Source organism: Rhea americana, unplaced genomic scaffold, assembly GCF_003343005.1.
Source record: "Rhea americana isolate MKP2758 unplaced genomic scaffold, rheAme1 scaffold_248, whole genome shotgun sequence".
In the NCBI taxonomy this organism is placed as follows: Eukaryota; Metazoa; Chordata; class Aves; order Rheiformes; family Rheidae; genus Rhea; species Rhea americana.
The window spans coordinates 892775-909629 of record NW_028186366.1 but is presented as its reverse complement, the minus strand read 5'-3'; the positions used below and the strand labels follow the sequence as shown (position 1 = coordinate 909629).

General features: G+C 35.8%; 1 protein-coding gene across 2 annotated transcripts in view; it reads left to right on the top strand.

Annotated features, from left to right (window-relative positions):
- The window catches only part of TGFBR1 (transforming growth factor beta receptor 1), a 38128-nt gene that overhangs the window by 2387 nt on the left and 18886 nt on the right, over positions 1 to 16855 (top strand). For both annotated transcript variants that reach the window (XM_085306824.1, XM_085306826.1), the window contains exons 2-4: positions 5691 to 5942; positions 6363 to 6605; positions 12352 to 12582. In XM_085306824.1, coding sequence (XP_085162950.1) covers positions 5691 to 5942; positions 6363 to 6605; positions 12352 to 12582 — 726 coding nt within the window. The remainder of the gene's footprint in view (positions 1 to 5690; positions 5943 to 6362; positions 6606 to 12351; positions 12583 to 16855) is intronic.

Here is a 16855-nt window from a genome sequence, read left to right as displayed (position 1 = left end):
TTTTTTTTTTTCTTTTTCTTCCCTCTTCACACTGTGTGAACTGTAAATAGTCTTTTGTCTTGTCAAAATTCTGGGAAGTCAACCTCTGGAAATTCTGTATATTCACACAGTTCARTCTTATATAAATCAGGTTGGCTCATTATCATATATGCTGAAGTGAATTTAAAAGTACAAAGGGAAGGGTTCGTCAATCTTCTACTCTCTTCATAAAGATGGTGATCGAGGTTTAATTCTAACTTTCTTTTGGTTTTCTAGAACATTCTTTCATGAAAGTTATCAGAAACATCTTGCTGTAGTGTCACTTGATGCCTATGCTACAAAGAACGTAGTATTCCTTTTTTAAAGTTGGGAGCATTCACAAGGTTTTATCATTACCTGCAAGTTGAGGATAGTGCCTTAAAATAAAGTAGGTTGTTTTCCTTCTTGAGTACATCACTGTAGTTGCCCCAAACTGCTGTTCTCAGTGGAAGTTTTTCTTAACAAGGAAGGATGAAATATAATACAGGAAAAGTTGCCTGAAAACTTGGTACTCCTGTGCAAAATTGAACTTAGTGCCTTTGTAAGAAGAATGACTTGGTAAAGGTCATGAAATATCACAGTTTAAAAAGTGTACCTCTGTCCCAGCCATAGTGAGATCTAAATATATTTTTTTTTTTTTGGCATACTGAGCTGGAGATTTTTCTTGGTACTATTTGAGGGGAGTGCATAAATAAGAAAATGGGAAACTGACAGCACCACCTTGTATTGTGGTTTTGCTTCTGACAATTTATTGTCAGACTCTGTAGTTTGTGGAAGCCAAGTCCTAGTTTTTCTTCTGGGGTATTATGTTGTTGTTTCTAAGTGTCATTTCTGTCTTCTGTAGGAGAAGAGTTACAATATCACAAGTAGAAGGATCTTGAGGCTCCTGTTCAGCATAGTGCTGTTGTTGGGGCCTATGATTACTTGACTTCTGATGTGACAGGTTTTCTATTTGTAAAATAAAGATTAATATTAGTAATTATTAATAACGTTAATCATTAAATCATTACTGTTGAGATGTGCTATTTTGTAAAACGCTTCAAGACTTATAAAGCATTTTAATACCTTTTGGTAGCATGTTCTGAAATGCACTGCTTCTATATATATATATATGATTCTTGTCCAGAACCTCTTTTGATTGAAAATAGTATTCTAAGCACTGTAAATTGTCAGATTCCAGTAATTCTGTATGATTTAGCAAATATTGTATGATGATTCACAGGGTTTTATGTAATTCTGAAAATAAAGACTTTATGCAGTCTTTTTACCTCAGGAAGGTATCAGGTACATAAAAAGCCTTTTCTGTATCTAATAATACTTTTAAAAACTAAGTGAACAGAGTTTAATTCTCTGTTTACGTAGAATCATAGAATCAGTAAGGTTGGAAGGGACCTCTGGAGATCATCTACTCCAACCTCCCTACTCAGCAGGGTCACCTAGAGCATGTTAGACRGGGATGCATCCAGGYGGGATTGTATTAGCATTAATATCTAAACTCTTCAGAAACAACTTTCTTAACTCCTGTCAAGGTGTGTAGTTTCACTGTGTCACACTTAGGTTGCCACCTTGTTTCACCCTCAGGGTAGACTTTTTGCCCTGCAACACACAGAAAAAAGACTTTCTAAAGATGGGGAGTATGAAACTGTCAAAGCCTAAGCCAGAGAAATTACTAAACTGATTGTATTCAGCACAAGAGGCTAATCTATTGTTAAATCAGCTCAAGTTACAAGAAACATGCTGTAGATAACTTCTATGACATAATGTGATATGTATTTTGATATATTCTGAATATTTTTATAATGGCATTTACTCAATTGTTTTCTTTGTTATGGTAACAGTCCCATAAATGGGGAATGATTATACAGGATGGTGAAGGCACAGTGAAGAAATGCGATAGAAAGGGCACTAAACTGCTATGGAGTTTAGTGTTTTTGACCTTGTAACTGGTCATCCATATTACCTTCAGTTCATTCATTTAGCTATCTGTACTTTTGCTTTCTCTTGCGTTATCTTGTATCATTCAAACAGGAATGACCTTCTGGTGGTAGTATCCAAACGCTGTTGTAATACATGCAAAAGAGTAAAGTTGCTTTTCTGTGCAATTAAAAGCATGAAGTAAAACTTGGAACAATTTCCCCCTCCCCCACTCTCTCTCCYATCTTTGAGTTTAAGTAGTTTCAAAGAGACTTCTTGTGTTATTATCTTTAAAAGGTGTTTCCAAAATTTTAGTCCAAGATGATGACAGATGATGATGTTCTCTTTGGGATTATGGTTATTAAAGAAAACACTTGTTTTAACTAAATGTTGGTCGTTGACAACAACTCTTTTACTACTCAGTGTTAAAACTCATCTGCAGAGTGTTCATTTATTCATATTTTATTCTCTTACATGTAGGTAAGTGGAGACTGAGATTTGTTCAAAGGTATTAAAATTCTATTTCTTATCATCCTCACAAGTGTTTTCAGTAACAATACATAATTCAGTTTTCCTGTTAATAAAATATGGAAATTCTACTGTTGCCTGTCTAGGTTGTGATGCATCAAGAACTGTGAATGTCAAAAACATTAAGGAGACTGAAGTGTTAATTGAATTTTTTTTTTTTTGGTAAGACTGCATCCACCAGAGAGCAGCAAAAAGCTTGTGTTCCCAGAAGCTTGATTATTCAGCTCATAAAGCATTGTTTTCCACTTCTTAAAAAGTGGGGAGAGGGAAGAGTAGCTTCAGAAGCAGGTACAGATGTGTTTGTGTTAAGAAAACAACTCGGTTGTGTCTGACAGTGTACTGTGTCTTGATAAGAAACTAGAAGATAGTGTGAATTGTCTTATCAAATTACACTTTGGAACTATATAGCAAAAGACAGGAACAAAATGAATAAGGAAGATAAGTTGTGTGGTTTTTTTTTTTTTTTTTTTTTGGCCCAACTTCTTATTTAGTCAGTGTTATCAATGTGTCTTTACAATTTTATAAGATCAGGGAGCTGTTATTTGAGGTGACATTGTTATGCTTACTCATTTTTCACTTCAAGGAATATAGCATCTATACAGAGGCATAATGTAAAGATAAGACTATTCAATATCTRACTCTTATATAGGCATTCAGATATGTGAGATAGTTATGACAAGCCAAGAAGACTATTTAAATGGAAAAATAGGTCCTGGGTGAAGCAAGTGAGATAATGACTTGCAAGGGTTAACTTGTCTGAAGAAGAATAAAGTTCTGTTCCAAAAGCCTTATGGGGGCAGAAAGAAATATACTTATCAGTCTGTGGATATTTTAGAAAACTTTAAATGGGTTTACTTGGTTTCCAGAAATAGCTTGCTGAAGTATAAATTAAAGGTTATGCTTCTGCTGGTGTGTGTTTGGTTAATGTTCTTGTAGATGAACTTTGAATAATAGGGACTTCTGTGTGTGTTGGGAGGGGTGAAATCTGCATCTTTGAAAAGTAGTACTGTTAAATTGTGCTCAGAAAGGTAAGTCTTCTTATCACTTCATATAACTTTTAATTACTTGGATAAATCTTCATACTGAACAAATAATCTTTATACTAAACAGATCTTTTCACAACCCCATGTGTTCTTCTCTTACTCTCTCCTCTACTTGCCTGTGGGGTACTGACCATCTCTGATATGTGGGTTAGTTTTTTGTAGCTGGTCCTAAGATCTTTATTAAACACTTTTTTTTTTTTTTTGCCAGTCACCCTGCACTAAGAAGTAACTTTGATTTCCTTCAGAAAACCTAGTGAAGGATTGTGGGAGCTTAGAAACATGAATTCTAAATGAAATATGTATTTGAGATCAGATTGCCGGTTATTGGAATCCGTGATATCCAAAGATAAAGAGGGATGGAAGTTCATAGCCAACTCAAGCAGTTTATCTTAATCTGTTGAATTTAGGTGAAGAGCCGAATCTCAGATTTCAGGGCATCTTTTACTGTGCCTCCTTGAGATGCCTCTGGTGCAAGGTGGTGGTGGTTGTTTTTTTGTTTTGGTTTTTGTACCCTTGAAAGAAGCTTGTCCTCTTGCATTACACTTAGTCCTTAAAGTTCTAGACTTGACTGTATGAGAGCATGTCTTATTTGTTTCTGTTAATTTTCTTAGCTGCTTTTCAACCTGACATTTGTCATCCTTTTGTTAAAGAAAAATATTTTCATGGAAACATCTGCATGCACATCCTATATACCCTCCAGGTGGAACAGCAGATGAAGTCTCTTGAATTATCACTTCCTCTAAATCATGTTGTTCTTAATTCTTTATGAAAGATATAAAGTATGTAATATAAATCCCTTATAGGTTGCTGCTTTCTTGGGGGAAGGGGAGAATTTCTTCAGCCATGACTCCCCAATTGTTTGCTTAGACTTAACATATGTTAGCTTTTACTGTTGACTCTAGTCAGTCCTACATGTCAGTATAGCTTTCTGTATATATTGTACTCATTGCATCTTTTGTGTAAGACTTGCAGTCATCTAAATCCTGTATTAGTCTCACTTTTTTYCCCTAAACTAACTAAAGTCTAGAATAAACTGCAGCTTTCACTAAATTTAATGTATGTATGTGAAATAGCAGATTAAAGARGAAAGAAGAAAATTTTTTCGTTTCTGAAACGGCGTATCCTCAGTTCTGCTTGAAGGCTGTATCATAACCTACTTAGCTCAGTTGGTTAGAGCATGGTGCTCATAATGCTAAGGTCATGGGTTCAGTCCCCGTATGGGCCACTTATTTGAGGGTTGGACTAGATGATCTCCAGAGGTTCCTTCTAACCTTACCAATTTTATGATACAACTTTTCCTCCACATAACCAGTGCACTCCAACTCTACTTGTTTATCTTGGGTTTTTTTAATGCTGTTTTCCGACTTTGATACTATAAATGCAGGAAGGAATGGAAAAAGAAATTGGAATTAGTGATTTCCTTCTCCAGAAGTTCTGAGACTTAATGAATAAAACCTAGTTATCTTGTACGTGATTAGTCTGTCATTTCTTCCTCACTCCCACCCCAAATTTATAATGCAATTGATCGTTTTAGTAAACCAAGACACTGAGTAGTGTAAGGCAACATTTTTCTGCAGATTCATAAATAAATAAATCCAAACATCCTGAGAACGTATCTTTTCACATAAGCAGAAGATTTCAGCTTTTTATGAGGACTATCTTTGTATGCCCTTTTCTCAGCAGAAATTCTAAAAGCTGTCATGTAATATATTTGGGATTAACCTTCTAAAGTAGCCTGCAGCATATTGTCTGTTGCATATGAAAGCTCTACCCTTTTTAGTTACAATGAAAATGGCATTATTTGTATTGGTGTGTTTTTTGTTTTTTTTTTTTTTTTTGAAAGCAGTAGGATTGCATGCTGAATGTTGTAGAAGATAGTGTTATAAAACTCTTAAGTTTTTACTGTAAGACACTAGCAGAACTTGACCATCTGGAGAAACAGCTAAGATCAGTCTTTCCTTAATCCATAATTGTATATGGAAAGATGAGTTTAAATTGTTCATCTTTTCACCTCTTAATTTTATTGTCCCACTGAAAAGCATTATAGTATTTGTTTAGTGTTACAATTCTATTTAATAACTAAAAATTACAGACCTCTAGTGTTTCAAACTTATTTTTTGAGATCATTCAGATTGTTTCACAATTCAAAATATATAACAACTAACATTAATTCTTTTCTCAATACAGCATTACAATGTTACTGCCATCTCTGTACAAAAGACAACTTTACATGTGTGACAGATGGGCTCTGTTTTACCTCAGTAACACGGACTGTGGACAAAGTCATACACAATAGCATGTGCATAGCAGAAATTGATCTGATTCCCCGAGACAGGCCATTTGTTTGTGCCCCCTCCTCCAGAGACGGAGTTATTACTTTGCCTCACTGCTGTGACAAAGACCACTGCAATAAAATAGAGCTTCCAATTCCAACACCAGGTAAGGGGCATGGGGCTTATTAACTTCTTTAAAGCTAACAGAAAACTCTGTAAGAGTGAAATTTTTTGAATATGTATGCAAGTTGAGGCCAAAAGATCCCCTTAAAGTCTATAATTACAAATTTAAGAGCTTTGGAACAAGAAACTAATATCCTGGATTGGAATGCTAAAACCAATTTTGAAGACTGAAATGCAAGTAAAATAATTGCTGTGGGTAACTATACATTTGAGGTTTTTGTCCTTTGTAGTACTGATTTTTTTGATCTTTGAAAGTTGTTATTCCTAAGTTCTAATTTATTAAATACGTTAGAATAATTGAAGATCACTATGAAATACAGTCACAAACACTTCAGTTACTTTATTACATAGAGAGAGAAATAGTTTTACCATTTTCTTGCTTTTTTTTTTTTTTTAATCACAGGCCCAACTCCAGGAAAACCTGCTTCTAATCTGGGACCTGTGGAATTGGCAGCTGTCATTGCTGGACCTGTCTGCTTCGTCTGTATTTCACTAATGTTGATTCTGTATCTTTGTCATAATCGTACTGTAATTCATCACCGTGTACCAAGTGAAGAAGATCCCTCATTAGATCGTCCCTTCATATCAGAAGGAACTACTTTAAAAGATTTAATTTATGATATGACAACTTCAGGTTCTGGGTCAGGTAACGTCATGCTTCTAATCATAATTAATCTGTGTTTAAGAGTTAAGATTAACTTTTTAAAAATATCAAATATACTTACACTTATAACTGGAAAAATGAGCAAAAAGAAAGAAGCTACCTTTGTATAGATGCAATATATTAATATTAAGTTCAATGTACTGAAAATTGTATATAGAATCAGGTTTAGTTGCTGTTCTTGTTTCTTATTCTGCAAGTTCAGTCAAATGTGCAGCTCTCTGCATATTGGACTATCATAACTGGTTTTATTCCCTCTGTTCCCTTACTAATGTAAAGCTCAGTCATATACCATTTGTTCTGCATAGGAATATGTATGTTATCTGCCACACTTCTGAGATAAAGAAGCTTAGCTTTAAATTTATTTACTTAGAGCTATTGATATGTGAAGAATATTCTGAGTTATAAATACAAGCTAATATTTTAGCTAGTCTCCCTTTACAAAAGGTGTTGTATCGGCAAATAAGAATATACCTTTTTCTCTGTGTGTAGAACACATGCAGTGTGTCGAACATGTTGGAATTCTGATTTCGAGTGTTGTTCTGGGAGGATGAGGCAGTAGTCAGTGTTCAGTGCAGTTAGCTGCTGCTGTCAACCCTGACCTATTTGATTTTAGGGTTGTGGTAGTGTCTGATAAAAACTTGGTTTAGTAGGCATTGGTAGGGGATGATGTGCCAGACAAATCATTGCATAGATAAATATCTTAATGTGGATTAAAGATGAATTCATGCTCTACAAGAGCAAAGCATTAGGTTGTACTTCAGCCTCTCCTCAGCCTTCTACTATATATGAGGTTTAAATATTGTAATACTAAAAACCATTCCTGCTACTTGCGATTTTATACCTACTGAAAGACTCTTTTCTTGTCAGAAAAAAAATACTCTGCAAGTGTATATTAGTGTTTGATTCTTAGTTTCTGAATACCTTAGTGCTCCAGAATTAAAGAAAATAGAGAAAATGAATACCTAAGTTGTATTTCCCCATGGCAGTAACTGACAGAACTGTTCAGAGTCCATTGCACTATCAAACAAGTCACATGGTTTACTAAACCTGTTCATAGTATAAATTTGAATAAGTCACCTTTAGTCACAAGTCTATGGAAAAAGTTGAGGTTAGACTGAACATATGGACAGTTGTTTCAATTGAGAAAGATTTGGTGTGCTCAAATAAGATTTGATCACAGTAGGGAAAGCTGATCTCAGTTTAGAGCTGGGGCTTTAGTAGTTTGTGTTTATCTCAATCTACTCATTTAATAAACAAGATATTTACATGAAGTAACAAAACTGATGGTTCTAATGCACTGGGGTAGAATTTGAAGTGCTGGACTCTTTCTTCTGGTTACATCCTTTGTGTGCAAGYATAGAGATGTAAGATGTAGTAAGAGAATATGAATCTGAAATTCATGTTTTGGGGTCCAAGATGCTCCAATGCGTAGTCATTACACTTTTGGGAGCAACAAATGGTTTTGAAAAGTCTCTACCTGCAGACGGTAAGTAAAGGAGGCTGTAAGGAAGTTAACTTATACATACAGAACATCTTCTGTAATCTGCAATGTACTAGCTTCAGTAAGGTTAGTTTAAAAAAAAAAAAGGGGGGGGGGGGCCTTTGAAGTTTTACCTTAGAACTGTGTGTGGTCATGTTACTTGTTTGTTGTACAGTCTAGTCATTTGTTCCCTGTAGCTTGCCTAGATTCTCACTGTAATTCTACAATTTTTCTACTTGTATCCTTACCTCACCTCTTTGAATCAAAAGTTAAGCTATGATTAGGTTAATTCAGATTTGGTTGTCAGTAGCTCTTTCCATTTGTTGTTTGGAATATTCCTTCATCTGCCTCTTTGCTTTTTTTTCCCTCTGGTGCTTCTGAGCCTACTACTATGCTTTAAAATATTCTCTGGAAGTACTCCTTCAAAACTTTAATTTCTGAAAAGCTGAGAATTACTGTCAGAAGAGAAACTTATGTGTCTTTTCCCCCTCCCCCTCAAGAGCAAGTGGTTAAAAGCTACTGAATCTTTCCTTCTCTGATGGCTCTTTAATTTGGTAATTAAAGTCTGTATGCTAGTTTTTAGAGCATCAGAACACTCATGCCGTTCTAGACTCTCAGAACACCTGACTCAGTATAGTACCTGAGCATTGGCTACTGATAGCTGTGTCAGAGGAAGGAAAACTAGATGAATGTAACTTACCTTAGGGAAAACCTTACACATTTTTTTTATGCATGAAAGATGAACTTGTGTTCCCTCTGAAAACATGCAGAGTTTCTTTCTTTTTTTTGTATAATTGGGTGCAGTCTCTTGACCTTAGGATTTTAGCAGCAGTGACTTCTAGCTGTTTTAAGACAAATATTAGTCTTACTCAGTGTTCTGTACCTCCCTTTTACTATGAGTGGGATAGGAACTGTTTCAAGTACTTATTTCTGTACTGTTAATTATGATGTGCATATATTTGCCATAACTTATATCACTTTAGCTCCAAGTTAGTCAATCACTTACTATGTAAACTCAATCTTTCTGTGCCATAGCACTTGAATGATACTTTCTTGTGTCCTGGAACGCCTGCAGCAATTACTTGTCATTGAAACATGTATTTTCTGTGCCAGAGTCCAGATTGTGCATTTAAAACTGAGATAACTGTATCTTTATAGAATAAACTTGGAGGGGAAGGTGTCTGAGCCRCTAGTTAAAATAGTTACAATAGTTAAAATGCTTAATTCTGTTGGAAGTGAGGTGTATGAAAAGGATGTTCTTGCAGAGAAAGGTTGCAAGAAACACCATGGAAATGTGCGGAAGAGAAAATAATCCAGACCTATTCAGAAAAGCCCTAGTTAATTGGCACAGAATGGCCTTACATAAGATGCACACTTAGTGTTTGGGATGATGCCCTAAAGTAAATGTTTTCTTGGATTCATACCTTTCTTGGATTCGTACCATGCTTGGGGGGCTGAAGAAGTTTGTAGTCAGATAAAAATGATTCCTCTATAGTCTTGTATTGTGGTATTCTCTTGAAAGATATAAAACTGAGAAATACACAAAACTCTAAAGATGAGCTTATTGCTCAGATCAAAAGGGAAGTAGGATTCATTTTCTACAATGATAAATAGTAAGCTGGTATCACTTATTCAGTCTTTGACTCTACGTTAGTATTTCCCTGATGTTCTTTGGTAAACACCCTCCTCCCCCAAGACCTGAAACAATTAGAGATTTGATTAAAGGAATTAGTAGAGCATCTAAAATAGGAGCTTAGGTTTCAAAACAAGGATCTAAAGAGAATGACTTGAACATCTCTTGAAACAGAATGTTTTGGGGGTGTTTGGTTTGGTGTTTTTTTTTTTTTGGTCATGATCTTCTCTGAAGAAACAAACAAATAGAATCATAGAATCAGTAAGATTGGAAGGGACCTCTGGAGATTATCTAGTCCAGCCTCCTCGCTCAGCAGGGTCACCTAGAGCATGTTAGACAGGGTTGCATCCAGGTGGGTGGGTTTTGAATATCTCCAGAGAAGGAGACTCCAAATGCATAGGCAGATTGCAAGGCCTAGCTATAACTTTCCAACCAGGGGATGGTGAAACAACTCTCTTGCAAAGAACCAGGAAGAATCCTATAAAGCAGGGGAGACAGAAGCTGTAGTTACTGGTAGATGAGTTGATGCAGAAATCTAAGGCAGTTGGAAACCCAAAGGGCAACAAAGTCATCTTGTCTCAATATCATTATTAGTTGAAGAATTGGATGTAAAACTGCTTAACTTATCTGCAGTTTCATAGCAGCTGAAGGAAATGGAGTTTTCCCATTTCAAGGACTTTTGGATTACTTCTTAGAGGAAGAGTCCTGGTATGCAGAGAATTGTGGTTTTCTAGGAGGGAGGAGGGGTTGTTGTTAGTGATTTTTTCTTATGTGAAAAGAGGAAGAGACTGTTTAATTGAAACAGTGTCTGTAAGAAATCTTTTTTTTCTTACAGTTTTAAGATGAATGTGGGTGCAAGTCACTTGATTTTCTGACAAGCAGTAGTGAAAGTAAGCTCAGCTGCAGAAAACAGAAGTAAATGAATCTTGTAGATACTATAAAATGCAATGTAGTAGCAAGGTAGATATCAGTTCCCAGAGTATCTGTGATACCATAGCATCTTAATGTGGCTGATGTCCTTGGACATGCTAATTTCTTTAACAAAAAGTGGCACCTATAAATGGTTCAGTAAGCTGAAAGTTGTGTGTCTAAAATTGAAGGTGTACAGTTTTCTAAAACAGCTGTAGAAAAGTTATTATCGAAATTGCCACTTTCATATATACAACATTAGTTTGTACTTAAGGTTTATCTGTGGGTTTTGCAGTAGTGCGTACRTGAAAAGAAAGGTTTTCTGACCAATGGAGTGAAAATTGGTATTTTCAGGACTAAGTTTGAGGGTCCTGCAATTGTTCTAGTCTTGCCTGTTCCACACTTCAAAACTCTCCTGAAAGAGTGCAAATTAGCCTTCACAGTTTGAACACACAATGCAGTTGACCTGAGGACTTAAATTCTCTCAGCAAAATGTATCGCATCATCTGCCAATGATTATATCTATGGTATAGTGTCCTTCTTCCCCTCCCCCACCCCTGACCTCCCACGTATTTGGCATATGTAATGTCAGTACAGATTCTACAAATTCTTGTAGATGTGGAATTCTTGAGGGTGACTTCTGAACACCACAGTGTTCTAATTTGTGTTCCTCAGACAAAAGCATGGCAATGCTGTTGACCATATTAGATGTCTTTCTAGCACTGCTCTTTGCAAAGAATGTCCAGAGATGGACAGCAGTTAGTTACTCAAAAGGTATTGGGTTTGATTTATTTTCTGTAGCATTAGGAAATGCAAATGTTCTTCTATCAGCTATTAGAACAGTGGTTGTGGAGTAGTTATTTTACTTAAATCAAACACTTCCAAAGTAGTCCTATATACTAAAAGAGTTTATTGTGAGCAAATAACCTGGCTGATGCGATCCTTCTACAGTGTAGTATCGCTACAGGAGTCTAGGGGAAAAGGCTGTTATAACAGGAAAGACTTAAAACCAACATGCTGTATGTGAGGATAGCTGGGGGAGTACCAGTGCTACTTGCTCATTGTATTGATATGTTATGAGGTGCTGCAAGTTGAAAATGTTTAGATGTTCTGTTACTTTTGAATGTAAGCATTTTTTTTCTTAGGTAGAATGATAGTGAGGTGCGTGTAAAATGGAGATTTAGTGTTACAGGAAGGCTTTCTTGTGTTACCATGGTTTGAGAACACTAACGGGTTACTGGAGTATTTGAACCATCAGCCTGAGAGTTTGACAGTGTTACTGATAAGTGTGGATTATTTCAATTCCTCACCAGGTAAGACTCAGTCTCTTTCCAAGCTAAGTAAATGCAACAGTAGCAGAGGTGCTTTTGAATTGCTTTCTGAGGAGAGCTGTAGGCAGGTCACTAAGAATTTCTTTTTTTTTTTCTTTTTTAATTTATGGATCAGAAATTACCAACATTTTAAACTGAAAGGGAATTTGCATTTTCCTATTAACAACTATAAAGGCAGTTTTAGCATGGTATCTTTGAATACTTGTATTATTGGCATTTATGATTGAAGGTAGCATCTTAAGCACATGTTTGTTAGTAGTAGTAAAGAGTAAACTCAAGAGTTTCCATTCATTCTAAAAGAAAAACTGAATAGAATATGAAGAAATTYGTACTTTACTGTTTAAGCAGATATTTAATGTTAAATCTTCTTTCTAGGTTTACCTTTACTTGTGCAAAGAACAATTGCAAGAACTATAGTACTTCAAGAAAGCATTGGTAAGGGCCGCTTCGGAGAAGTCTGGCGAGGAAAGTGGAGAGGAGAAGAAGTTGCTGTGAAGATATTCTCTTCAAGAGAAGAACGCTCATGGTTTCGTGAGGCAGAAATATATCAAACAGTTATGCTACGGCATGAAAACATTCTTGGATTTATAGCTGCAGACAATAAAGGTTAGTAATGTGTAACGTTTTGAATATGTGTACATTCAGAGTATATGGTAGTTGTAAAGCAGTGTATTTTGCAAACAAGAATAGTGAAATAATTTTGCTACTTGAGTATTTTCTGCTGTTTGATGCTTTGACAGGCTTTTCACAGGTTTGCAAAATGTTTGCCTTTTTCTTTTTTTTTAAAAAAAGTATATATAGTTCTGAACTATTTTAAATTGATTCCATATTTAAGGAGATCTGACTTAATGGCTACAGGCAAGTTAAAACACTGGTTAATCCTAGTATTGGAAAGAGTGTTTACTTAGTCATTAAGCTGACAGGTTTGCTGAATACTTGTTTTGTATCTGTACTGTAAGCAAGATATGTGGGACCGAGAGGAAGTGTAGGGTAGATGATTCATTTCTAAGTCTGATATGTGAGATTATTATTTAGAACTCCAGTTGGCGAAGAAACTGGAAAAAGGGAATTTCTGATTTGATCCTAGCATTAAAGAACTGCATCTAATTCTTGGAGCTCTCTTGGATAATGAACCATTAAGTGTCTATCTAAGAGGAACAGTTTAAACTTTCTATTTTTTCAACTTTACTTGTTGCAGTCTGCCAGGTGAGACTTTCTTGGATCTTTCTGCAGTCCCATTTAAGATAAGAAAATTCTTTGTCCAAAGTCACCAATAGTTCTGAATTTTTACGTTAAGGTGAGCTTAAAGTATTACACTATGTCTCATTAAGTTGTTTTATTTAAGTAATGAGTTTTACCACAAATAGTCTTTGACCTCTTAGCAAAGAGATCATAACCAAAAATTCTATCAGCTTTGGGGAGAAGTCAAGGTTCACACACATCCTGGTTGTTTAAATGGCTTTGAGTTATTGGTTCAACTTCCTAAGTTGTTTCTCTGTGTAGCTGGAGTATCTGTATAATCCTATATATCATCTGTAGGACTGGAACAGACCTCAAGAGGTAGTGTAGGCTATTCCTTTTCTCCAAGGAAGGATTAGCTATAGCTGAATTGTTCCGAACAGATATTTTTATACCTTCTTAACTGTCAAGAGGTTGGAGGTCAGTGTATCAGATAACTTGTTATTAGATGCTTATCTTGATATCTGATGCAATTTTAGGCTTGAGAGTAATAACAACTATGAGAGCTTGAGTTTGTTCTCATGGACCTAATTGAGAATCTGGAGCTTTTATTTAAAACTATGTTAGTTGCATCTAAACATACAGCATAAAAACATTAATAAAATTCACCTTTGTAGAAGTTCTAGGCATTCTGTCTCACTTATTGCAACATATCCTTTGTGCTTTTATCTTAGCTGTAACTTTTAACAAAATCCAGCTGTGGTTAAGCATACCAGTCTSCCATTTTGCTGGAAACCCATAAATGGTTTGTCCCAAAACAATGCCTGACTACCATGCAGAGGAAGTATAAGGAAGGTAAACTAGTGGATTCAGAAAAAAAAAATCTTAATTTCTGGCTCAGGTTCTAGATGCAGTAGGTAGAATTCTTTTGAGTATGCAGGCATATATATTTGCTTTGGTCATCTTTAAATTTCCTTCAGCTATACTGTAAGATTAGTGTTTCTGATTCTTCCCCTTAATACAGGAGAAGAAAACTTCAGTTGACAAGTCATGTTGGTTTTTGAGGCTCTATGGCTTTAGGACAAGTATCTTGAGAATTGGTTGGTAATTTTTTAATAAAATGGATGAAGATAATGTGTTTAAAAATGCTACTACTCTTGACGTTCCCCATTTCCTAAAAGTATTACTCTCTGGGCCAGAGAAAACAGGCTCACCTTTCTACTTCAGCACCTTCTTTCCCCCACCCCCAAATTCCCAGTATAAATCCTTTTGAGTCTCCTCAGCAAGGAAATTGCATCATTAGATATCTGAGTTAAGCATTCAGAAATTCTGAGTATCAAGAGGTTAATTACTCAAATCTATTTAAATGTTAGACCATCTACAACCTGTTAAGTGGGGGAACACAGGGGCCATTAAGGAGATGGTGGTTCCATTTTCTTGGATATATTATCATACTTTAAAAACAAATGTCTCTAAAGCCATGTTGTGATGTAGTGAGCTTTAAAAAGGTATATTAACAGTCACTCATCTTAGTGCTCATGCTACCTGATAAAAATCTGATTTGATGCAAGCTGAAATGTTAATTTACAATGATAGCAGTTATGAAAACTTGCATGCTGCTCTTCCTATCCCTGCCCCCAAGGCAGATTTGAGTGTACTCAGGAGTTATTGCAGCCTGGCTGGAATATACTTGATCATCAAACTGCAGGAACCTGACARTATCTAAGACACTGCATTGTAGTACTATATACGAAGATATAATAGTATAAAGAATTACTTGTGTAATTCCAACTCAGTGTTCGCTGAAAATTTTAGTGGCATATGGAGAAGAATGCTAAGGAGTGGATTCTTGGGTGTTAGTCATAAATGTTGAAGACTCATAACACTTTCTTACGTGTACTTTATGATGTAAAATGTGGCCCAGTTTCATACTGCATTTTCTCTACTAGAAAGAGTGTTAGGGTCTTGTGTCTTAACACAGCTATGTATTTTCATAGCTCTTGGGGAAACCTGGCTGGCCACTGTAGCTGTAGAACTTGAGGGTCTGGTGATGCCTTTAAACGGAAGGGTGCATGTAAACACTACTTAATTTATGAAAAAGCAGGCAGATTAGTTAAGTTGGTGGTATCAAGATCAAATAGTTCTTTGTTCCTATTTAGACATCTTTTGTCACTTAATGTCATATGTTCTTATCTACGTCCCTGCACAGCTGTATTGAGTGTTCAAAAGACTGCAGGAACTGGTCTAATCTGTCTGCTCACCCTTCTCAAAGTTTACTGGGAAATAGATGATACTGTTAAGCCAGCTTGAGGACTGAAAAGTRATGTGTACTTTTTAACTGAGGTTATGTTCTGTCTGGCTAGATGATTTCTGTTCTGATTACTCTTTACTTAGCCAGGAGCATATGCTAAGTTTGAAATGGATCAGAGAAGTTACTTTCTGGGCCCTGCATTACCTTGCTTTGAACCACCCAAACACATAATTTGAATAAACCTAGATAACCCAATCCTAAAATACATCAGGGAATTCTCACCTGCACTACCATACTAGCAGGAAAATGAGGGCAACAACCTCTTCTTACAGTACTAGAGACTTCCCTGCGTATAGCTGTGTAACAACCATACCTTATTAAAAGGTACTTAGCTACATTAAGTTAAAGTCTTGTACTGTACACTATTTCAGACAGCTTTAGGCACTATAATATTTTAGCTCCTCCTTTCTTTCACCTAGCTGAGAAAGCTGCACTTCTCTAGGTGAAAGTTCTGAAATCTGGTCAGACTTCCTTGCACATTGAGTAAATCACCAAGAATGATGTTAGGCAAGATGCTGCAGGGAAATGAGCAGAACTCCTTCCTCTTGAGAGAAGTGGTGTTTGAGCCATGTATTCTTTTTTCAAGCTCTGAATTTAAACTGAATGGAAAACTTGACTGGAAGATCTTGCTAATGCACAGCTTTAGGGTTTTTATCCATGCCCTTCCTTTCTTTGTTTCAGTTTAATCAGATAAATATCTTAATGTGATAGTGATACTGTTTCAATAATGATAAAACTTCAACATAGAAATAAGTGTGTGGTGGGCTCCCCCCACCCCCTAAAAAGTCCCTATTTCATTTCTGAGTGTTTTATAAGATTCTGTCTGTGTCTGATCTTTTCCACTGGTAGTTTTCTCTCTTCTTTTCCACTATGTGATTTGCATACCAAGAAAGGCTAGTGGTATCCTATTCTATTCTGAAATCCTCTACTCTACAGCAGTAGAGGAGTAGCAGTTTCTGTAACTTTTTAAGCATTCAATTGAAAGCATACATTGGGAGTTCAAGACTTTTGTGCTAAGTAATACTGCCAGACCTTAAAACCTAATATTTTGTTTAAAAACAGGTACATACTAAATTAAAATGATTATACTAGAACCAATATGAAAAAATGCTATTCCTGTCAATACTGTCACCAAAAAAAACTGACTAAAATTTGCCTGTATAAATTTGGATAGGTAATAGTTATAAGTTCCTCTCTTCAGATGCTGCTTGGAAATCACTAGGTTTTCAAACTGTAATTTTGTCTCCCAACCATGAAGTGGAAAGTTTCTCTATTCACAACTTCCCTTTTGTAACAGTATAAGAAAACTTGAAGCATTTCACTTCTAAATGATTTGATCTTGAAACATTTTAAGAAGATTTCTTCCAAAGAGAAGAAGTAATCATAACT